Source organism: Rhipicephalus microplus, chromosome 6, assembly GCF_043290135.1.
Source record: "Rhipicephalus microplus isolate Deutch F79 chromosome 6, USDA_Rmic, whole genome shotgun sequence".
Lineage (NCBI taxonomy): Eukaryota > Metazoa > Arthropoda > Arachnida > Ixodida > Ixodidae > Rhipicephalus > Rhipicephalus microplus.
The window spans coordinates 27,764,270-27,789,245 of record NC_134705.1 but is presented as its reverse complement, the minus strand read 5'-3'; the positions used below and the strand labels follow the sequence as shown (position 1 = coordinate 27,789,245).

General features: G+C 46.8%; 2 protein-coding genes across 2 annotated transcripts in view; one reads left to right on the top strand and one right to left on the bottom strand.

Annotated features, from left to right (window-relative positions):
* norpA (no receptor potential A) overlaps positions 1 to 24,976 on the bottom strand; it is a 553,315-nt gene that overhangs the window by 239,059 nt on the left and 289,280 nt on the right. The gene's annotated exons all lie outside the window — the stretch shown is intronic.
* Positions 20,512 to 24,628, top strand: LOC119179608 (uncharacterized). Its single transcript, XM_075865690.1, has 2 exons — positions 20,512 to 22,935; positions 22,998 to 24,628. Exons 1-2 carry the CDS (start codon positions 20,571 to 20,573, stop codon positions 23,201 to 23,203), a joined length of 2,571 nt encoding a protein of 856 aa, XP_075721805.1. The 5' UTR covers positions 20,512 to 20,570; the 3' UTR covers positions 23,204 to 24,628.

The following is a 24,976-nucleotide window of genomic DNA, read 5'->3' as shown; positions in this document are numbered from 1 at the left end:
GAAAACCCCTCTTACCAAAGAGTAGTCGAAATCTGTCGCATCCAAGAGCAAGGCGAGGAGCAGTTTCGACAGATACGTGGCACCACTGAAGGCGCTGAAACTGCAGCCGTAAATGCGTTGGCCAGAGTAACAAAGCCATGTAACAAATGTGGCTACAAAGTTCACCGCGGCAGCCGCTGCCCAGCAACAGGAAAAGCGTGCAAGAAATGCGGAGGATTGAATCATTTCGCCCAAGCATGCTCGCAGTCATCCTTCTTGCACAGCAAGATGCAAAGCGCAGGGAAATACGAGAGCTACATGTTGACGAAAGGTCAGATTTTTTTCTGGAAGCTTTAACCGTGAACGCACTCGCTAGCGACCAGTGGACCGCGACAGTTTCCATTGAAGGCCGTCCGATGGTCTGCAAACTTGATACTGGGGCAAACTGTTGTGTGATTTCAAAGGAAGATGTTTTGCCGCTTCCGAGAAAGACTCGTGAAGCCTGCCGAGCCACGTTAACGAGTTTTTTCGGCCACAAAACGACTGCGCAGTTTAAAGTAAAGTTGTCGCTATCCGTGAACGATAAACAGCACGATGAAACCTTCTTCGTCATAGAGCAAAACGTGCCGGTGACCCTCAGCGGAGCAGCAGCAGAAAGCCTTGGCTTGATTTATCGCGTTGATAGCGTCGAGAACAGCAACTCTACCCGGCGGCTCAGCCCTTCACCGATGTTTTCACAGGATTGGGACAGCTGAAGAATTTTGAGTACAAAATGAAGCTCAAACCCGGCGCCGTCGGTGTTTTTGTGCCAGCCAGAAGGGTTCCGGTCGCCATTGAAGAAAAAGTAAAGGCCGAACTTCAACGCATGGAGGAGCACAACGTCATAACCAAGGTAACCGAACCAATAGAATGGTCAAGCTATATGGTAGCCATAGTTAAAGGTGATAAAGTAAGAATTTGTCTCGACCCAACGGAGCTTAACAAGGTTATTCTGCGTGAACACTACCCTATGCCTGTTCTAGAAGAGGTCGCGCAACGACTAGCTGGAGCTAAATATTTTTCTACCTTGGACGCAACATCCGGGTTCTGGCAAATAAAACTTTCTGACAGCAGCTCCAGATTGTGTACAATGAGCACGCCCTACGGGCGCTATCGGTTTATCCGCATGCCTTTTGGAATTGCTTCCGCCCCGGAAATATTTCAAGCAGCCATGCACCGCCTCTTGGAGGGCCTGTCTGGAGTAGCGGTTGTAATGGACGACATATTAGTCTGGGGCACAACGAAGGAAGAACATGACAACAACTTGACCGGGGTGCTTGCACGCTGCCGTGAGCACAACCTCCGTCTGAACTCACAGAAATGTGTCTTTTTGCAGGAGCAAGTTCGCTACTTGGGACACGTTTTCACCACGCAAGGACTGAGCCTGGGACCCGATCGCGTCCAAGCCATTTTGGACATGCCAGCGCCAAGTAACAGTAAGGAATTGAAAGTCTTCCTCGGAACGATGAATTACGTGCAGCGCTTCATTCCTCGAATGTCTGTACTCACCGCACCACTTAGAACATTGCTGCGCAAAGATATTGCCTGGGTCTGGACAGAAAAAGAGCAATGCAGCTTTAATGAGCTGTGCCAAGCCTTAGTAACAGCGCCAGTGCTTGCTTACTTCGATCCGAAAAAGCCAGTCACCCTCTCTGTTGACGCCAGCCACATGGGCGTTGGCGCCGTTCTGATACAAGACGGCCGCCCTATCGCTTTCTCGTCTAGATCGCTCAGCGATGCTCAGACGCGGTACGCGCAGATTGAAAAGGAAGCTCTGGCGATTGTGCATGGCTGCGAAAAATTTCACGACTATATTTTCGGCCAATCTGAGGTTACGGTGGAAACCGACCATCGTCCGTTGGTGCCAATTTTCAGTAAACCACTTCACCAGTGCCCACTTAGACTGCAACGAATGCGACTGACATTGCAGCGATACGCCATTAATCTACTGTCCAAGCCAGGAAAAGAGCTGTTTTTGGCTGATGCCCTCTCTCGTTTTCCAAGCAAGGCGTTCTTGACGGAAGAAACCGAGCGCTTCAATGTTAACGTCATTGCCCTTGTTCCAGCTTCTGAGCGTCGCCTCGAGGAACTACGTGTGGCAACCGCCAAGGATCCTGCTCTGTCGACCATCCGATCCTATGCAGAGACTGACTGGCCGGAAAACAAAGAGGACGTCCCAGCATGTGCCAGGCCATTTTGGGCGTATCGAGAAGAGATGCATACACAAGATGGCCTCGTCTTTCGCAGCAACAAGGTAACCGTACCAAGCGCTAAGAGAGCTGAAATCCTTCGGCTTCTTCATCTGGCCCACTCGGGGGCGGAAAAGATGAAAATTCGGGCTAGGAGTGTCATGTTTTGGCCATCCATGACAAGTGACATTGACCAGGTTGCAGCATCATGCAAAGTTTGCCAGGCTCACCAAAAGCAAAACACTAAGATGCCTCTACTGTCGCATGATGTCCCCAGTCTGCCATGGGAAATGGTTGGCATGGACTTATTCCATCACGGTGGTAAAGAGTTTGCCTTAATTGTAGACTTCTACTCCTTTTATTTTGAAATAAAGGAGTTTCGATACACAACAGCCCGGCACTTGAAGGAGTGGTGCGCGAAAGTTTTCTCTGTCCACGGCTTACCAGTGAAGCTCTGTAGTGACAACGGGCCCCCTTTTAGTAGCCAAGAGTTCCGTGAATTTCTGCATGAACTAGGAGTCACCCACGTGACGTCAAGCCCTTATCACCCTCGCGCAAACGGCATGGCCGAAAGGGCAGTTCAAGAAGCGAAAACGCTGCTGAAGAAGTGTTCGTATAACAGCCCAGACTTCCATTTAGCTCTGCTTGAGTTGCGCAATACTCCACGTGATGCTATTCTAATGTCACCTGTGCAGAGGCTGATGGGTCGACAGACGAGAACACTGCTCCCGGTTCCCTCCTGCCACCTGAAGCCGGCACCATTGCCCACCAGGAAGGTGCACTCCCTTCTCCAGGAGATTCGCCACAAGCAGAAGGTCTACTACAATCGAGGCGCTCGGGACCTGCGCGCCCTCTCACCGGGTCAGAGGGCCTCGTTGTACGACACGCACACACGGACGTGGTCCCCGGTCGTTGTGCTGGGATCAGCGGGAGCTCCACGCTCCGTACTGGTAAAAACAGAAGATGGCCGAGAAATGCGACGCACACGGGAACATCTCCGGGAGGTTCCAGAGCTACCATGCCCCGACACTACCACAACACCTTCCTCAGGCTTGCCAGGCTCGGGTCCCGTTCCAGAGCCGCCACTACCACGAAGAAGCACTCGGGAACGTCGCGAGCCTCGTCGGTACCCCATGCCAGAGCGACCTATATTGCCCCAAGGAAAGGAAGATGTAACCGAGTTGGCACGGCCGCGATAGCGAGCGCAAGCTGTCGCTCCTACGTAAGCGTGACGTCACCCGCCTGGCCTACTTAAACTCGTCACTATAGGCAATAAAGGGTTGTTCGACCAATGATATCGTCTCGTACAGAGGACCTAGACATTGAAACACTTTTTCTCAAACACGAAATTCTGCCTGTTAGAAAAGTTTATAATTTTAGGCTGATGCAACATATTCATAAACATCAACTACAGGATTTCTACCCACGAACTGTATCAACTAAATGTGGCTTCACAAAATTTTCCCGCAAAACTAAGAAAACACGCACGAATTACGGAAAGCAGAACATTGAATACAAAGTTATTCAGTTGCTAAACCTTCACGAATCGAATATAGATTTTACACTGAAATCTAAACCATTTAAATCTCATCTTAAATCACTCCTTTTTTCGACTGACGTCATTGTAGACCCATAGTCATCTACACGTAAAAGTAATGGTACGCTCTCTTTCTATGTATTTTTCTGATTGTTCACTGTGATTGTAAAATGGGATTTGCTCCAACAATGTGTAGAACATAGCGTATTTTAAAATATGTGCTTCTGTTTGTATATGCCAAAAATGCGTGTTCTGAATGTTTGATTATTTTGATTATATGAAAGAAATATATTATGGCATGGCAGTATCTTCTAACAATGAAATATGTAACCGATGTATACAGATTTATGTTGCTGATGTGTAAATGTATATGTCACTGATGCAGACTATTTTTTGGTTAATAGGGCGCGAGACCTCGTCAGGCTTTTAGCCTTTAGTCTTTGCCTCCCGCAGGAAAAAAATTCTGTATTTTTTCTCCTGCGAAATAAACAATGCTGAATGAATGTTGAATAAATGTTGAATACGCTCAAAGTCGCTGAAGTTCACTAAGAAATGCTTTGCATTTAATAAAACTTTGTTCCACTTTCTTTGCACCAAAAAGAATGGCATTTGCACATGTGTTTTATAAATGTCTTTTTTTATGTTGTGTGGCTTAGTTGGCTCATGACAAATATACTCATTTGTCCTCATAAAATGTGATATTTACCTATACAATTATTAGGCTATATTTACTTACATAATGAACGCACTCATATAATAAGCGCACTCCAACTTCAGTCATCGAAATTTGGATTTTTTTCTCCCTGCGTAATAAACACACCCCTTACATTGATCCGCTGCAGTCCTACTCACCGACACCTGGGGCCTCCTCACTCGTTTGATCTCTTCCGTTTTTGATTACTTTACCAACTCGACCACCTTGGCTTGCTCCCTTCGGCCATTACCGCATGCTGTATTGCTTTTGTTTTTATTTGTAATAAACACATCCCCTACTTAGAAGTGTGGCAGTATAACACGTGGATAGTTATAGCGCGAGTACAAAACGACGACAAAAGGACAAAAAGTAGACGAGCGCTAATCAGCATCCCCTACATTCATCCACTGCACTCCCACTAACCGACAGCTGACAACTCTTGACCCGTTGGCTTTCTTCCGTTTTTTATTGCTTTGTCGATTCCCCTCAACCATCTCTGCTCGCTCCCCCCCCCCCCCATCGCCCTTCTGGTGCAAGTGTAGAGACATCGCAGCTGATATGCACACAGCAAGCGAAGGTGACCAAACTGCCTGCGCCAACCCACGTCAGTCGCTTCTTGTGATTTCCCACTTTTCTTTTTTTAGCCTACTTTTTTTTTTTCACTCTAACTGTCCCTTCAGTCACCCGTACCCCTGCAAGTGCACGCTTTTGTGCACCCCTCGAGATCACAAGCAGATACCACTGTTGTAGTTAAACGATTGCGAGAAAAGATAGTCACAAAGCATTTTTATGGCGTGCGCAGGCGGGCCGGGGACAGCTTGCAGAAGATAGTGTCATCAACCACCGAAGATGAGTAAAGTGCTACAAACAAGCTGTTTCCAAACAGTATACACGTACGTAAATTGCGAAAGGCTAAGCGACCTTGTTTTTTTGTATTACCGCATTTTTTCCTTCTCCCAAAAAAGTTTCTATAAAGTTTACCCCGCGTAATAAACACACCCCCAACATTGCTCCAATTTTTCCATAAAAAAAGTGCGTTCATTAGGCGAGTAAATACGGTATACTATGCGAATTCAATTCGAAATTATTCGACCGATATCCCTATTACCACAAGCCTTGTTTTAGTGCATTTAAGTAAATAAAACTTTTTTTATGTGATGCACTATCAAGCAGGGAACCAGAGGTGCATGGCCCCAACAGGATATGGACGAGATGCATTATTGCTGTGCTACACAAGATGCATCACACAGGAACGTTGCTGGAGCCAATGTTTTAGGCATTAGAGTTTGTCTTCATCAGGGCAACAAGTGCTGATCTTAGCAGTGTTTCTAAAAATTGGTAAGCAGCAAAAACTTCATTTCATCAGCATTGGGCATGGCTTTTTCAGGCAAGCCCGATGGCCACCTTCTGAGCTCTTTCGCGAACTTGTAGTTGGATGTCTGGGCTAGAACAGAATAGCACTGCCTTTCAAGGAAAGCTTCTCCTTCTGACAGCCCCCATATTACATAACTTACCACAGCATCTAGTGAGTGGGCTTACTAGGCATATGAGTACATGTATGCGTGGAATTTGGTAGGAGTTGATTTGCAGTTGCTGCCATCAGTGGGGGATCAGAGCAAGCACACCTATCCCTCTCGTTCCACATAGATGGTAGGGAAGAGTTAATTTAGAATACGTCTAAGGAAAGCAGTGACAAGCCTCCTTGTCACTTGTCAAAGCATCATTTCCAGCAACAGTTCTTGTTAGAGAACTTCTTGTGTCAATCCCCTATCTTTACCAGAAATCTCGTTTCGTTAACTCAAATCGAACCAAGAACTGAGGCTACTTGAGACTCGGAGGTTTCTGAGACTCTGGAGACTTGGTTTGCAGACAGGCTGTGAACAGCCATTTCATGGCACACCACTAGCTTATCTGTGACAACGAATGAGCCAGTATCGTATTCATGCCCAGGCATAAAAAGCAAACAGGCTTCTCTTTTGGACGCACAAGGTAGCAAAGTGATGAGTAATACCAGGCCAGTTGGTGTTGCATAACGAAGGGAAATGACAGTGCTTATATGATGTGAACAGAGAAGGAACAATATATTATGAGTGTACTGTGGGCTGTTTTATCTCTGTCCATGATGTTTAACTGCTGTTTCTTCCTTTCGTTATGCAACACCAACTGAAAAATTAATGAAGTGGTTTTGGCACAACGTCTAACAGGGAGTTCCAGCAGAGTTGTAGCATACTTGAGTGACACAATCACATTAAGGCCAGGGAAAGCACAGGGGCCATTATTGTTGTGTTTAACTGTGATGTGAACTGAAATGAATCAATGTGGATGAAAAATCACCCTTTCCTTCGGTTGGATCTGAACCCGTCGAATAAGATATCCCAAGCTCTACTAACCGTGCTACGCAGGAAGGTACTTATCCCTGGTAGCCAGCAATTCTTTAGTCCGAAAGGCCTCTGTGGCTAGCCGTGATCTTTGCACAAAGCAGCAGCTGACAATTAAAGCCTCCATGCTGGTAGCCTAAGCTCAAGAAGGGCAAGCTTCTCATAGGGCTCATTTACTGTTGATACAGCAAGTCAGTGATGTCTTTTAATACAGCTGAATTCAACCACAATCAATATGCTGGGAAGAAGTTTTATCCAGAGCTCTGCAAGCAGCACAATTTTGGATGTGAAACGAATTGAAATATTAAAGTATAAGTGCAAAAAGAATTGAATAGTGGTTGAACATTTGTTTAACATTTTTTAATACTTCAAAGTGAAAACTATAGAAACAAGGTTGCAGAGGATGCCTAAGAACATTCTTATGAAAAATGAACACGCAAGTGTTTTTTTTTTTGGCTAGGTTGGTAAAGTGCTGTGTGGATGGTGTTCTCTAGTTCTTTATCAATGATGAGGCTATGCAGAGACCGAATTATATTTATTTACATGATTTAGTACAACCAATCTGGTGTCAACAAGACTTTTCACATAATCGAAGAAGACTGAATCTTCCATGTCTCCCTCTTCAACTTCCGTAGAAGTCCAACTGATTTGGCAGACAAGGGTGTGCTCTTTTCAAATTTAGAGTTGCTAATCTGCCCAGAAGATGCATTTCAATGCATAAAAATATCTGAAATTTCACATGCTGCAAATCTTCATCAAATATTTTGGGCTTTTTAGTTCGAAACAGATCTAATTAAAGCCCCCACCTATATCCCATAGGTTCAAAACAGTGCTTTTGTGGGTCTATCCGCAATACCAATTTGTAATGCGGCGAAGATTATTAATAATATGAAAGTGCCAGGCCAGTGTAACGCCGCAGTGCATCTCCATGTTAGAATAGACACTTTCTCGAGTTAATACATTTGCTACTACAGCAGTCTGAAGGAGCCATTGCCAATTGGACGATAACTGTGTTTGTCTTTGGAAAGTTCAAATAGTCAAAAATCCAGTGCGAATCAAATAGCAAACAATATTTCAAAAATATGCGCAAGTTCAAATATTCTCACACCCCTAGTTTTATCACTCAATCACACTTTAACTTGGAGCAGAAAATTTAAGGTAGCTGTTAAGAAACGACTTACCTCCAAATACAATCCTGCTCGACCAACATACAAGTCGATTATAGGTTGTGCTGAATACACAACACGAATGGAATCATTCCCCATTGGCAAGTAACTTCGATCATAGTACATCTATCATGAATGCCATTATTAAAACATCTAGTTCCATTCACCTTGGCAATGCCAAAGTACACTCAAATCTCGTTATAACGAAGTTGAAGGGGAGCCAGAATTATTTCGCTATATCCATTATTTTGTTATATCAATTATAACAGTTTGTGGCAATGTATGTTCAGACGGGCGCACACCTATAAGCACGCAAAAAGGAAACAGCCTCGCGGCCTGATGTACCGCTACGCTACCACGCGAGCGACGGAAAATACACTGTCGAACCTCCTTAATTTGAACACGCTTAATTCGAACTTCCACTTCATTTGAACTCATGCTGAGGTCCCGTCAAAGCTATGTGTATTCCAGTAGGCGAAAACGCCCTGTAATTCGAACGCGCAAGCACTTTCGATGGTTAATTCGAACATACCACACTCCGAAAATACTCTCAGCACCATGCCCAATCCCGCGGCAGCAACTCTCAACACCGCGGGCGAAGAAAGAAAAGAAGAAAAGGAAAGAAAAGACTGTGGCGGAATGTTTGCTCTCTCTCAAATGCCGATCTGCGCCGCGCCTGTGCCGCGCTTCTCCCTTTTCTCTCTCTGCACGTAGAGACCCTTCTTTCAAGGCCGCGCGCGGAGAGTCCTCCTTTCTAGGTGCAGAGGGTAGCAACGGAGACGCAGTCGTTGCCGCCATCTTTAAGGCACAAAAAGGAACATCGCCTTGCACTGCGGCGTCACTTCTCGGTCATGTGACCTGCTGAGCGCTTCCTAAATCCTCTCCGCTAGCTGTGTGAGGAGGACGGCTCTGTCAGCTGCGCCTGGCGTGGCTGTAAGATCGATACGATAGTTTTGAAAGAGCCGCGCCCAACGAGCGTCAAACTCCACAGAAAACCATATACTTAACACACCACGACCGTTTTTTATAGGCTATTCGATAGACTAATTTAGTGCATTATATTCATTTTTCATCTACCGGTCAATAATACTTCGTTACAACAAAGTTTAAAATGCATGGTTCTCAATGAAGCTTTCAAGGGGAATTTCATTTACTTTGTTATATTCATTATTTCATTATATCCCGTTACGTTTTAACGAGGTTTGAGTGTAGCATATATGGTGGTGCTTTAGTAAATGATTAAGCACACCAAATAATAAACACACTTTGGATTCCACAGTTACTACAATTATGTAGTAGTGGGTAAAACTTGAGTTCTTCAATCATACAAGTTGAGAAACTCCCCCTAACCCCCCCGTATCAGAGTCCGTACTCGTCATCGGCCGAAGTCATGGGGGCCTGCTAATTGTAGTGTCGTCTGTTGCCCAAAAAGCAAACGAATAAATGCACGACAATGCCAGCTCTATGTGCGGCAGCTTGCAAAAGGCATGGCAGCACTGCTGTCATTTGGTATGTTGTATTGCTGCTCTCAGATAGCATGACAGTTTGCAGGCCCCCAAAAATTGGGCGTGTCCAAGTTTCAGGATGCAGTTTTGCAACTGGTACGATTGAAGAAATGACTGGCATCAAATGTAAAAAAACTCAGCATGGTGGCAATGCGCTTTTAAAACAAGATGCAACAAGAGAAGCTGCAAGCAGAAGAAGAAAAGCAGCACCTTCGGAGGCCCCCGTGCCTAGACTCTGGAAGAGAAGAGACGAGAAAGTGCAGCAAAAAGGGTCAAGCAGAGGAAGTTTTGTGCAGAGACAACAAGCGTGACAGGAGAGCAGAAGCAGTGGGCCAGGACGTAGATCCAGCCATGGAGGAGAGACATGAAAAGCAGTGAGGAGATAGAGAAGCAGTCAGCGGCAGAAGGGGTGCATGATGACCCTCAGGCTGACAGGGCACGCAGAAGAGAGAGAAGCGAGAAGCATGGATGAGAATCTCACTTTTGGATCCAGGATTGTTTTTCTGCGTCGGCGAACTTGGCTCCACCTCTGAAATATGGGCCACAAGGAATGTTAGTCGGCGGAAACAACAATGGCTGCAACACCTGCAGTGGCAGCAGCGGCAAAAGTGGATAATCTAAGTTTCAATCTGCACATTACATGTGGCAATCCTTGCAACACATTGCACAACCAACCACCACAAACTCCTGGTAGACACCCAGACTCTGACACTCCATATAAATGACTAGTTCTAGCTTTAGTGTTTACCACTTTAATCAATAATGTTTTCAAAATAATCCCGAAAACTTTGTCACATGAGTTTTTGCGAATGAGACATATGGAGCCGTTGTTTTTCTTTCCTGCATAAAAATAATCATCTTCCTCACACTACGCAATGTTGCTTCTAGGTGAAAGAGGTACTGAGGACTTTTATTAAAGTAGTGGAATGCTTTCAACGCCTAAAAGCACAATCTAATAAGCAATGCACATTAAAAATATCTATTTCAATATGTTAAATGGTTCTGCAACACTTTTTGAGCATAGTCAGAAAACACTGCCGATCGGTAGTAGAGGCTCCCAAGAACACGCAAGCTAAAAATATAGCACAGCGCATTGCCAGGAATTCACAATAAATGATCAAAGCGAGCTGAAAACTGCTTTCTCGTTTCTAAACAAATGTAGAAGACTCTCAAAAATCACTCGTAGAAAGCCCATCTATCAGCCATTGGCTGATTTGAACATGACGCGCTCAATCGTTAGAGAGATCACCGCGGGAGGCCGCGACTTGTGTGCATGCGCTATCACACTGAAAAAGCTGCGCATTGAAAGAAAAAAGAAAATAAAAAGTGCTCAAGGTCACGAGGCGCTGCTGACGTATTTTCTTTGCCCCTACCATCCCTTCCTGCTTAGCTTCCAGCACTTTTGTAGGGACAAGAGAAGAGAGAATGCAATTGCAGCATGCGACAAATCTTTGCAACTCCGCTCCCGTTGAATGGATTCTTCAAATTCTTGCGGCGTTGAATTCCTGAAGCAACAAACTTTTCCAGTAAATTCATTCCCTGGTTACTTGAAAAAGTGTTTCAGACCTCCTTAAGGTGAGGTGCAGTTATCAGCAAACATGAATTGCCCTTTAACCCCTTTACAGCTTTTTCTTCAATACTTGGCACAACAGAGGTTATTGTGACGAATATGTGCCCACAATATTTCACCACAGAAAGCTACCATTGGGTGTAGTTCAAACTTATTTTTTATAAACATCCTCTACTTATGGGCTCATATTCACGCAGGCATCTGATGCCAGAGCTGTTCGTCAGAGAAAGCTTCATCCAATCATGAGGCTGGACATATCGCCAACAAAGCTAACTAGCAAATAGAAAAGATGCAGCATACATAAAAAGTAAACAGTGATAATTCTACTGCTGGCCCCTACAACACCCACAACACCCTAAATTCAAAGGCTAGCCTAGAACTTGTGGTTGAGTTTTTACACACTTATATGTGCAAATGTGAGCTCTGTCTCTCAAGCTGTTGTGCTAAATGATCCTTTCATCATCCTTTTTAGCAGTATATATTCTTGCCACTCTGTCAAATAAAGTTAGTTGGATCAGCGCTCTTTCTGTCTACCCTGTGCTTTTTCCTTTGTTCGCGCGCTGAAACATCGTGCAAATATGACTGCGCACCAACTAGCCCAAGTTTCCACTCTTGTGCTAAATGAGTTGTTCAAAGAAAGTGCAGAAACTTCTCCATGAATAAACTTGCACAGTGAGCCACACCATTGTTCAGTCATGTTGGGGATGTGGCTTTCAGTGACGACTTTCTTGTTTGTTGATGAATGTTGATGAAATTTGGTACAAAGATTAAGACTGGCTCTCCGACGCCCCCCTTTATAAAGCTTTCAAAGTTATCTATCAAAACTGTTTTGTGCCATATTATTTCTTCATGGAACCTGAAGAAACAACTTGGTGATTTACAAAATGAAATTAGAATGTTTGTTGAACATTGGTATACAACAAAATTCATGTAGATGTGACATCAATTTAATCATTTTTCCTTAACACACGGATATTTGGTTCATGCTTTCTGTTGTGCGGCTGCATGAGCTCACTAACACCATCAACAAGGAACACCATAAAGAATTATTAGAATACTAGAATAAAAAATTAAGCATGTTGCAACTTTCAGTGTGTTTTAAAGAACCTTACATAACAAATGCAATCAAAACATATGACGTTGTAAAAAAGACCTCTGCTCTAAAGCACAGTAACATGTCAAAAACACAGTATTAAGAAAACTTCCTTTAAAAGCCCACCTTCTTTTTACATCTCTAATATGCACAAAGATTGCTCTGCTTTAGAATATCTGATTTCAAAGACATGTCACCTCTTAACAGGTGCACCTCTGATACTCGTCTTTTTTTTTTCCTCTCCATATCCCCCTTTCCTGATATATGTAAACATGTTGTATGAATCACGAATCAAGTTCTGTGTTTAAAGAATTACTATGACAGACATCACGATAAAGAGAGACTTTACTCTAATAAGGCTATACTATACTGAGATACTTAGCCAGCTTTCCTGTATTAACCTCACAGTAGCATAACAATCTGGCTTCCAATAGTTTATTGAATCATTTTTATAGGATGCTAAGAAAGTTTAGCTCTCACAGTGGCAGCCTATGAATGTATGGTGCAAATAAGTGAAATAACTGACAGGGTTATTCGCGAAGAAAACACCTAGAAAAAAGCCACAGTTATGACCAGGACATCATAGGCACAAAAATTTCTGAGTAGGTTATCTAAGATCACTTATAGATATTAAAAAGTTGTCCCTCTTATTCATACAAACCCGCTTATCAACTTGTGTCATGAAAGCTATTCTGTGAAGCTTTCATTCTCTTGATACATTCATAAAAGCTGACCCCGATACTAAGCGTGGCTACATGGGCATTTTAATTTCATCACCAGCTCTCACTGACGGCCCTTTGTTTGACCATAAAGTGTTCAGCCACGGGGTACGAGAAGCCAGTACTCGATGTGCTGGGTGGTGCATTTGGCGCTGATGCGCGCAACCCTTAGCCAAAGTGACAAAAAGTCAGTGTACAGTGAGCTTGGCTTCGCATTTCGGCATGCATGAAATTGCTAGCTTTAAACAGTTGGTGCAAAAGGGCTTGGCCGTAGAGACATGAAAAGCCAATGCTCAAAATACTGGAGCTGGTGGGCTACATGCTTTATTGCTTGTGATAAAACACATGCATGAAATACAGTGCATATCCACTAAGGCAATATTCTTGCATGCCAAGTTCAGCCCATCCTATGCATTGGCCTTCTCAGTAGTGCTAGGCATAGTCACAACTACGAGCAGTAAATGTGTGATGTGCATAATCACGATGCCCAATATGATGACCTTGTCATCACATCGCTGATATTGCCATCAGAGATACTGATGAGTAAAATCTAGCAAATTAATACAATGCACCAGCCAGTCCGAGCTTTTGTGATGGCCGCTAGGACAATTGTGGTGCTTTTATAATATGATCATTAAGCTTCCACTCACAGCTGCCAAACCCAAGTGCAATTTTATTCTACATGATCATCGATCTGCGGCCGCAGAATAAGTGCAAACAAGTTACTAAGTAAACTTAAAATGTGATCTAATTGAACTCCATCTTACAAAGTTTTCGTCAGAACGAACATTATGCCATGAACAGTTGTTTGCAACATAGCGTAACATGACTCGTGCCACTGCCTAGCCATGTGACATTTTGTTCTTACTTGGCACTAATCACATGTGTATAGTTGTGGCATGAAATTTCTTTTCGTCCTCTGACATTCTATTGCCACGTGACACTACAGGTCTTTCCGCTCCCTTTTTTCCCATTGCCAGCCTAAATAATCCCCACGACATTGAAATAATCTGGGCACCACACTATTTAATCCATGTTCCGAACATTTAGTCCAAGCGCCTACATACTCAATCCAAGTTCCTACTCAATTAGGCCTTGAGTTTAATCGAATCCAATGAGTTTAATCGAAGTGCCACCAGGCTTACTCCATTTGCCAACAGCTTTTACTGAAGTGCTATTCAGTTTAATCCATGCACAAAAAGCAGAAATACGGTGCGTAAAAATGGCAGTACAATTGAATCGCAGTTCCTACAATATAAAGAAAATAGCCGGAAACTAACACAGAGAAAGCGATATGATAAGCATGCGCAGCAGTTGTCCTTGGGCCTAACTCTCTTTTTCGTATGTGTTTCTTAAAGCAACATTATGCCTCTCACCGCAGATTGGAAGCTTGTGAATTCACCACAATCACTGAATAATTTGTCCACTGTCTCTCTCTAGATATGTATGTATGTATGTATATATATATATATATATATATATATATATATATATATATATATATATATATATATATATATATATATATATATATATATATACACACGTAGATTATAAAGAGCCTGGCATCGGTTGCCGTAGAATTAAGAGAAAATAAGTATATGCCTCTGAAAAACTGTTCATTGATGACGTTTCGATCGGAGACCGATCTTCGTCAGACAAAATTTTTTAGGCTCCGACGCGCTTTTATGCCATCGTCCAGCCGAGAGAGAGAGAGAGAAAAAAGAGAGAGAGAAAAAGAAAGATATACATATACTAGTGGCCCAACTACCCATCATGCACTGATAAGCAGCCAAACGGCCACGTGTGCGTACTACGCATAGCATGTGCATTAAAAAAAAAACGCACCTGGGCCAGTGGCAATACCACCCATTATACACTAAGTAGTCAAACGACCACGTGTGCGTACTACCAATGGCAGGTGCATTTTGTAAAAAAAAAAATCAAAAACGAGTGGTCAAACAACATACAATCACGGCAAGTTTTTTGGTTCAGGTGGCTAAATTAAGCGAATTCCAGTGATAAAAAGTTTGACTCCTCAGATTCACCTCTCATCAGCTTTCCCCGTAGCTTGTAAATAATACCAAAGCACATTCCTTGCGATTATTGTCGCTATCGCGTTCCACCTGTTCTCCCCCTCCATAGTTGCTCTTGAAGCCTGGTGAGGAGGGCTACGTCAAAACAATGTGATAAATTAAAAAAAGGGAAAAGGAGAGAAGAACAACAAACAAGGGCAACGCGTCTTAAAGCTTCGCAAGTGCAGGATAGGCACATGCCAGGCAGCTACGATCTCCGGTCTGTGGCTCAAGCATATTAAATATATACTGGAGGTTGTTTTTCAAATTTTCACCTCGGGGGTTGAATGTGTCATTTTACTTGGTTGTCTGGTGAGTGATTTCTTTGAGGGGGGGGGTTGAGGATTTGTCGACAGTGGTCCATCTTTCTCGGAATGCGCGTGCCCATGCCGCACGCTCGAACACGTGCTCCAAGCGAAATCAGAAGAGAAGAAAAATGATAATTAGGGAAACCAAAAAAAAGAGAAAAAGAAGAAGGAAAGAAAAAAAGAACACTAAAACGTTTGGTTGGGATAAATATTAACCTGAATCTTCCAGAGCGCGAATTGAAGAAAGTATGCCTGGAGTGTTGTTTAGACCAGCTTTAAATGTATTAAATTTATAAATCATGTATGATTCACGCTGTTCCCTTGTGCTAGAGAAACCGCTTTGTAAGAGTGTGACCTTTATGGAATCAAATGGGTGGTTTCCGCAGTTAATATGCTGAGACAGAGGCAGATCCTGAAGTGAATGAACATGTGAACGGTGGTTATTGAAGCGGATGCGAAAGGCTGTGTCAGCTGTCCTATGTATTGAATACCACATCTTCCGCACTCGAGAACGTATATTACATTGGAGCTGTCACAGTTAAGGTTTGAAATAATGAAGTACTTGAAATCAGATTGTGTGCTTTCAGCAACGTTGGTTACCTGTATGTGTTGGCACACCTCGCAGCGGGCTTTGCCACATGGTTGACATCCAGTTATAGACGTTTTATCAGTTTTTGACCGCACAAGATAATCCTTAATGTTTTTGGGGCGTCTATATACCACTCGAGGAGGGGAAGGGAAAACTTTAGATAGCCATTCACTCTGTTGTAAGATGTTAAAGTGTTTCTTTAGAATTTTGTTTACGTTAGGGGGGTTGCTACCAAATGTTAGAACCAAGTTTTTCCGTGCCTCTTGTTTCAATTCTTTCTGCTGGTCAAGCAGCTGCTGTCGATCTAGGCTTGCCGCTTTGTGTATGGCGTCGTTGACTATAGAAGAAGGATAATGTTGTTTTGAAAGTATCTTGCGCAAGTTCTCTGCGTTGGCCTCAAAGTCTTCGGAACGGGAGCAAATTCTTTTGAATCGGTGAGCCTGGGAGTACGGGATGGATGTCTTGCAGTGACGAGGGTGACAGCTATCGAAATGAAGGTATTGCTGCCTGTCTGTAGGCTTTTTGTAAACGTCAAGAAAATTTATTTCAGTTGTTGAGTATGAATAAGTGAACGTTATGTCTGGATGAACTTCGTTGAACGATTCTATAAAATTATTTGAGCTGTCCTGTGTGTCTGTCCAAATAATAGAAATATCATCGAGGAAGCTTCAGTAAAGAAGTGGCTGAATTTTCTAGGTTGATAGAAACTGATAGAATGACCTTGAAACTAAGTTTCTATCAACCCAGAAAATTCAGCCATTTCTCTACAGACGCTTCCTCGATGATACTTTTATTATTGGACAGACACACAGGACAGCTTAATTAACTTTATAGAATCAGATTATCACGTGGTCTTACTGCCTATCAAAGGCATTCCCAGCGTGCGAGGGACGGAACGACGCGCTACTGACGCCACACTGTAAATAAGCTGGGGGTGGTGCTGTGCAACGAAGTGGGCACCAACATAAATGCACGTGGCAGTGCTTCCCCACAAAAGAGCATCGTCCCGATGCTACAAAGTAATAAATACAAACGAAACTGGAAGCTTTTTAACAATTGGTGTAGGAAAAAATATACACATCACAAAAGATTGTCCGTGAGTCTGCTAACGCTGGAAAAACTTTTTCATGCGCACGACATGCACGACTTCAGGCCGCGTCCGGCGTCGTTGAGATTGCCTAACCCCATGAGGAACAACTTCATATGTGAGCGGCCCCAGACGCCGTGTGATCTTCTAAGGTCCAAAGTAGCAACGGAGGAGCTTCTCGCTGAGACCGCGACGGCGAATTGGTGTCTATACCATTATACGATCACCAGGTGCGGAAATCCTGCTCACGGCGTCGCAAGTTGTAGTGTCGGGCATTGGCGTGTTGCTGCTTCTTCATCAGTGTTCAAACAAGCTGGCGGGCTTCCTCTGCACATTGTAGAAATCCGGCAACATCTTCGTAAATGTTCTCATCATCGACGTGTGGTAGCAAGGCGTCCAGCAAAGTCGTAGCATCTCTGCCATGAACAAGTTTGAAAGGCGTCATATCATTGTCATAGCGAGCATATCGGCGTCTTGTTGAAACATTCCGTGAGGCCGTTTGTCTGGGGTTGGTAGGCTGTCGTACGGCGATGACAGGTGTGGCTGAAACGCCATATCTGTTGTGTCAGCTCTGCAGTGAACACCGTTCCCCTGTCGGTAATTCGGACCTCAGGTGCACCATGACGGAGAACGATGTTCCTCACAAAGAATCTTGCTACCTCTAGTGCACTCCCTGATGGTAACGCTATCGTTTCGACGTAGCGCGTCAGGTCGTCCGTAGCCACCACTACCCATTTGTTCGCACTGGACGACGTCGGGAAGGGCCTAAGCAGGTCCATACCGATTTGCTGAAAGGGCTTCATTGGAGGGTCGATTGGCTGTAGGAGTCCAGCCGGCCTAACAGGTGGGGTCTTGCGCCATTGACAGTCACGGCACGTTTTTATATAGTGAACAACGTCTGCGTTGAGACGCGGCCAGTAGTATTTTTCCCGGATTCTTGATAAAGTATGAGCGAATCCAAGATGTCCGGCGGTCTCCGGTAGTCGAGTCATCGTGAGACGCCTGCAAAATGTCTTGCCGCAAATTGAGAGGCACGACAAAAAGGTATGTCGACCTATTCGGTGCAAAGTTCTTCTTCCAAAGTACGCCATTGCGGAGGCACAGTGATGAAATGACACACCTGTACATCCCGGGTGGTGAATCGGTGTGGCTCTCCAAGAAGTCAATGACGCAACGTAGGTCGGGATCTGCGCGTTTTTTGTCTGCAAAGTCACTAGCGCTGATTAGCCAGAGAAAACCATCATTGTCATCGTCGTTAGGTGCAGCTAATTCAATGGGTGTTCTTGACAGGCAGCCTGTGTCTGAATGATTTCTTCGTGACTTGTAGACCACTATTATGTCAAACTCCTGTAGCCTTAAGCTCCAACAAGCTAAGCGACCAGACGGGTCTTTCAGGTTGGCGAGCCAGCACAAGGCATTGTGGTCGCTGACCACTTTGAATGGCCTGCCGTGCAAGTATGGCCGAAACTTTGTAACTGCCCAGATGATGGCCAGACACTCCTTTTCGGTTGTCGAGTAATTGTATTCGGCTTTTGAAAGAGACCTGCTGGCGTACGCGATGACCTGTTCATGTCTGTCCTTTGTTAAGATCAATACAGCGCCAAGCCCTAAGCCACTTGCGTCTGTGTGAACCTCGGTGTCGGCGTCCTCATCGAAATGACTGAGTAGTGGCGGCGACTGTAGCTGTCGCTGAAGTTCCCGGAAGGAGTCTTTGTTGGAAAAGCAAAGAAATAAACCTGTGCAGGATAGTACTTCAAAAGAAGAGAAAGAAGTTGGAAACAGAAAACGGCGTTCGGTCTGGTTTCTTCGCGAATCGGTACTTCTCCTTTACATCGTGGTGCCGAAACCCCTCGTGCGAACACGTCTCCTTCATCGCACGACTCGACGGGACCTTCTACTCGACCGCTTCGTTTTGCGGGCGGCGAGGACTGCAACGGATCGTTCCTGATTGGCGTAGACCGAACTAGACTCCAACACCGGATCCGATCGATCGCCTCAAGACCAAGCGCTCTGCTCGACGAGCCCAGAACACCAAGCTCCTGCAAGAAGCAAGGTCACTGCTAAGTGACCCTATCACGGACAAGCCCAAGCTCACAGGTATTTATGACCGTTTGTCAGCGAACAACAACGAGCTCTCGAAGATTAATGATGCACTCGAGGAGCACGTAGCGGACGAGGAGCTCGAAGCTGAGTATGTCGCGGCGGCAGAGTGTAATGACAAAGATATAAGCATTCTCCCTGAGATTCGCTGCAAGATAGACGGTTTGCGACATGGAGACAGTACAGCAGCGGCTGCTCCTCAGAACGCAAACCCATCACCTTCTGACGTGCCAACCGTAATTGGTCCAAGGCTGCCGAACCTTGGCATGCCAACATTTAGAGGTGACATACATGAATGGTCGGCTTTCTGGGAGCAGTTTGAGCAAACTGTCCACTGGAACAACCCATTGTCAACAACGACGAAGTTTTTCTATCTACGTCATTATCTTGCGGGTGAAGCGGTAGCTGCGATATGTGGTTTTCAGACTTCCGAAGCCTGTTATGCAGACGCCATCGAGTTATTGAAGGAACACTTCGGAGGCCGAAAACGGATCGAGCAACACCACCTATCAGCGCTTCGCAACCTACCTCACATCAAGTCGGGAAGCGATGTCCGCGGCCTTAGGCGACTTTACGATGCTGTGCAGCTGAGTATCCGTTGTCAAACTGCGCTAAATGTTCCTACGCTTAACTTTTCCGCTATGCTGATTGACATTTTACAGAAAGCCCTACCGTACGACATCATTTTGGCGTACACACATGCAGAGCACAATCAGGCACTAAGAGAAAACCGGTCTGCTGCCAATGTCTTTGAGCCAAACGTGGCAGCTGCTACATCTGATGCAGAGTTAAAGGAGCTGCCCACCTATACACGTATAGAGCTAGAAAGTCGGGAGCAGTGCAAGCCCTTTATTGACCGACTGCTGGATAATCGTGCACAGAGGACTCGAAGCGGCAGCATCAGCACGGCTTCCGTAATACACAACACATCGAGCAGCTGGGGTGAGTGTTTTTTTTGCAAGTCGAAGTAACATGGCACCCGCGCTTGTGACGCCAAGCTTGCCATCAATTCGAAAGAAAGGAATGCTTGCGAAAGACAACCACTGCTGTTGATGCACGTCCCGAGGACATCAGGCACGTTTGTGCCGCGTCAAACTCACCTACTCGAGTTGCCAAGATAGGCAGGCATCAAGTATGTGCGACCCACACTATACATCGAACCAAACAGCGGCACCTTCTCGTCCAGTTGACTCCTCCGGCAGCACAGTAGGAATGGTGCATCACAATCAGTTATGCTGAGTGACAAGGATTCACTGAGTGGGGCACAACAAATCACAGTGAAGTATATCTACAAACGTTTCGTGCTTTTGTCATCAAAAACGGCAACACAAGGTATGATGTATCCGTGACGTCACGCCAGCCGAAGCCGCCGTTATCACCACTGCTTCTTCTCCTTCCCTTCCCCTTAACCCCTCTCGCACAACGCTACATTAACCCGCGCTATCGCAATAAAGCTTTGGTCTTGGCCCAGCCACAGCCCTGGCGTGTTCGTATCAGTGGCGACGAGGATGGGATAAAAGCGGTGCGGCAACTCCGTCCGTCATGACCGCCGCACCCACGGGAGGATACGCCAGCCCGCCGCAGTTCGACGAGGCGAGCGACAAGTGGCCCGCGTACCAGGTTCGGCTGGAAGCCTTCTTTGAGGGAAATGGCATCACGGAAGACAACAAGAAGCGGGCCCTGCTGGTGACTGCACTGTCCACCCACACCGTCGACGTACTGAGCGGACGTTGTGCTCCGGATAAGGTGAATGAACTTTCGTACCCACAAGTGATAGCCTTGCTTAAGCAGCACTTCTCGCCGCAACCGAACGAGATAGCACAGTCTTATAAGTTCTTCACCCGCAATCAGCTGCCCGGCGAACCGGTCAAGGATTTTGTCGTGGCGATTCGACAGATAGCGGACACCTGCAATTTTGGTGCTTCGTTGGACAGAATGCTACGAGATCGCATCGTGTGTGGTCTGCACAACGTCGGAGTGCGTCGGCAGCTACTCGCGAAACCACAGCTGACGAGGAGCGAAGCGGAAGAAATTGCGATATCTACCGAAATGGCCGAGGCCAACGCGCAAGAGATAGTAAGCCCCACCGCTGAGGCAAGTGTGCATGCGCTGGGAGGCCAGTCCTATCGCCCACGTAGCCGGCCACAGATTGTTGGGTGCTACCGCTGCGGAGCAAAAGGGCACGGACCCGAGGATTGCCGCTTCCGCTCGGCGTCATGCTTCAAGTGTAAACAACGAGGTCATATCGCTCGAGCCTGTTGCCGCCGTGAGAGTGGGTTCGGGGTGGTACCACCAGAACGCCAAGTACATGCCTTGTCGCGGGAGGAAGACACTGGCACGGACGGTATGTTCACGCTGGAGGCAGCGGACAGTCACATCGGCCACGTCGGCATTACGCAACCCATCGTGCGCACCTTGGATTGTGGCGGGGTTCCAGTGAACATGCAGGTCGACACAGGCTCGCCGGTTTCGGTCATCACGTGGCCCACATATGAGCGGAACAAAACAGTGTGGCCGAAGCTGCGTGGTTCGCCATTGAAACTCACCTGCTTCCTGGGACGGCTTCCAGTGCGGGGACAACTTCAGCTCAAGGTTTCGTGCGGAAACAAGTCGACGGCTGGATCTTTGCAAGTCCTTGGTTGCTCCGGCCCAAACCTCTGCGGACGCGACCTGATTCAAGCGTTCCACATGCTCGAGGCACCGGTAATGAACGTGAACACGTCAGGTGAGCAACTGCCGTTACTCGGTGCTGACGACGTTAACGTGGACCGGTTGCTAGCAGAATTCGCTGATGTGTTCGCGCCAGGTTTAGGGCTCATAAAAGGGCCACCGGTACACTTCGAGACGCGAGAAAACGTGGTGCCGAAGTTTTGGAAAGCACGCGAAGTTCCGTATGCTTTTCGGCCAAAGGTCGACGCGGAACTGGACCGCCTTTCGGGCGCGGGTATTATTGTACCGGTGCCTCATGCGGAGTGGGCGGCGCCAGTGGTACCGGTAGTGAAACGGAATGGCTGCATCCGCCTTTGCGGCGATTTTAAGCTAACGGTCAACAAAGCCTGTCGCACTGAGCAATATCCGTTGCCACGGGTGGAGGATATCCTGGCTACATTAAATGGCGGTGAAGTTTTTACCACGATAGACTTGCGGGAGGCATACAACCAGCTTCCGTTGGATGAGGAAGCCATGCAACTCACGACCATAAACACGCCTAAGGGACTGTTCAGCTTTACTCGCCTGCCTTTTGGAGTGGCGTCCGCGCCGGCCGTGTTCCAACGGCGTATGGAGACCATTTTGCAGGGACTTCCGGGTGTTCAGGTCTACCTAGACGACGTCATCGTGGCAGAGAAACGCAATGACTGCACCACCCTGCACGAAGTATTCAAGCGTTTCCGGGAATACGGCGTGCGCCTGAACGCAGACAAGTGCAAGTTCCGCCAACTAGAGGTGGATTTTTTGGGGCATCGAATCAGCGCTCGAGGTCTTCAACCAAAGACGGAAAACATAGACGCCATCCTTAAGGTTCAGGCACCACGGAATTCCGCAGAATTAAGGTCCTACCTCGGCATGGTAACGTACTACCACAAGTTTCTTCCCAATGCATCGACCGCCATGGCACCCCTATATCAACTACTCCGGAAGGAAGCTAAGTGGAAGTGGGATACCGCTCAACAGCAGTCATTCAGCAGTGTGAAAGACCTTCTGAAATCCGCAGACTTTCTGGCGCATTTTGACCCACACAAGCCGCTAGTCCTGGAATGCGATGCCTCCCCGGACGGAATAGGCGCAGTGCTTTCACACGATGTCGGGAACGGAGTACTTCGGCCCATAGGGTTCCGCTCTCGGTTATTGACTGGAGCTGAGAAAAATTACTCGCAGCTGGAGCGTGAAGCCTTGGCACTTGTGTTTGGTGCGTCGAAATTCCGACAATACTTGCTCGGCAATACTTTCACATTGATGACGGACCATAAGCCGCTTGTTGCACTTTTTCACCCAGACAGGCCAGTGCCCGTGATGGCCGCTGCGCGAATCCAGCGGTGGGCCCTGCTGCTGAGCGCCTACGATTACGTCATCAAACACCAGCCCGGGAAAGACAACATTCCAGCCGATGCCCTCAGCCGACTCCCCACGTCAGCAACTTCCCAGCCAGAGACGCAGGAAGAAACTGTGGACGGTGAGTATGTCCTGCTCACGGAGACCCTCAATGATGGTGTCATGTCTGCGAAGCAACTGGGCACTCTCACGGAGCTTGATGACGATTTAGCAAAGGTGCAAAAATGGGTGCAGGAGGGATGGCCAAGAAATTTGGGGCCTAAGGACCAGCACTTGATGCCATACTTCAACCGGAAAGCTGAGATAACGGGGAGTTATGGGCTTCTATACTGGGGCCATCGAGTGATCGTCCCTAAGAGTGCCCGAGCAGTGATGTTACGTCTGCTGCATGATACTCATCAAGGGATTTGCTCAATGAAGCGGCTAGGGCGCTCCTTGATGTGGTACCCCCGGATCGATAATGACATTGAGCACATGGTTAAGTCCTGCACCAGTTGCATCCAAGCTGCCCCTATGCCCCCAAAGAAACCCCCTGTTGCGTGGCCAGAAACCGATGAGCGTTGGTCGAGGCTGCATATCGATTTTGCGGGGCCGATCGATGGTCACATGCTACTGATTGTGGTGGATTCACATAGTAAGTGGATAGAAGCGATACCCATGAAGAGTTCCACCACACACGCCACCATAGAGGCTCTGCGCACCTTGTTCAGTACATTCGGGTTGCCCCGGACGCTGGTATCTGATAATGGCCCACAGTTTACGAGTTGGGAATTTAACACCTTCACGAAGCTGAATAACATAGTACACCTCCGAACAGCACCGTATCACCCCCAGTCCAATGGGCTCGCGGAGCGGGCGGTTCGTACGGTGAAGTATTCATTGAAGAAGAATGTACAAGGGTCACTGAAAACCCGCCTGGCTAGGATTTTGCACAGGTACCGCAGGACGCCGCAGGCCGGGGGCCGGACACCAGCGCAACTCCTCATGGGCTACGATCTTCGCTCCAGGCTGGACAACGCAGTGTCCATTCCGCCCTCACCAGTTGACCGTCCCCCCCTCGATGGGTGGCAGCCCGGGGAGCCAGTCTGGGTGAGGAACTTCGGGCGAGGCGAGCCGTGGACTCCAGCCAGCATTACATCGACAGACGGAGCCCGCCTGGTGAATGCCGATGGTCCGGAGGGGGAAACCATTAGGCGCCACAGCGACCAGGTGAAGCCACGGGAGTTGGAGCATGACCAGGGAGAAGTCGGTGACTCTCGGTGCCTCGAAACTGCCGGCGGGGCCCTAGCAGGAGGAACACCGAGGCGAGCGCCAACAAGGAGCGAGATCGCCGGGAGCCCCTCAACTCCGGTGTTGCGTCGCTCGGGCCGGCAACGCAAACCCCCAGACCGTTACTCACCGTAGGGGGAGCGGAATGATGTATCCGTGACGTCACGCCAGCCGAAGCCGCCGTTATCACCACTGCTTCTTCTCCTTCCCTTCCCCTTAACCCCTCTCGCACAACGCTACATTAACCCGCGCTATCGCAATAAAGCTTTGGTCTTGGCCCAGCCACGGCCCTGGCGTGTTCGTATCAAGGTATGTCCGAGGGGTTCTCGACGGAGGGAGCCAGCAATCCTTCATCACGGAAGATCTCGCCAAGACATTGCACCTATAAGTGCTGGGAGAAACAAAAATTGCGCTGAATACGTTTGGCTGTTCATCACCAAGTACTGTGCAAAGACAGCAAGTGGTAGAAGTTCCTCTGCGTAGCCAACACGGTTCTGACACCTGCACGTTGCGCGCAATCGTTGTTCCAGTTATCTGTTACGATATTGCTTCCCCGAAAGCTGACAGCCACTTCCTTTGGAACCTGCGTCGTGAAGGCAAGGTCATTGCGGACAAAAAGAAGTTTGATG

Coding starts and splice junctions, on each gene's coding strand:
- LOC119179608 (XM_075865690.1), top strand. CDS start 20,571: ATGACCGCCGCACCCACGGGAGGATACGCCAGCCCGCCGCAGTTCGAC. Junction 22,936..22,997: donor AGCCTTGGCACTTGTGTTTG/GTGCGTCGAAAT, acceptor ACGGACCATAAG/CCGCTTGTTGCACTTTTTCA.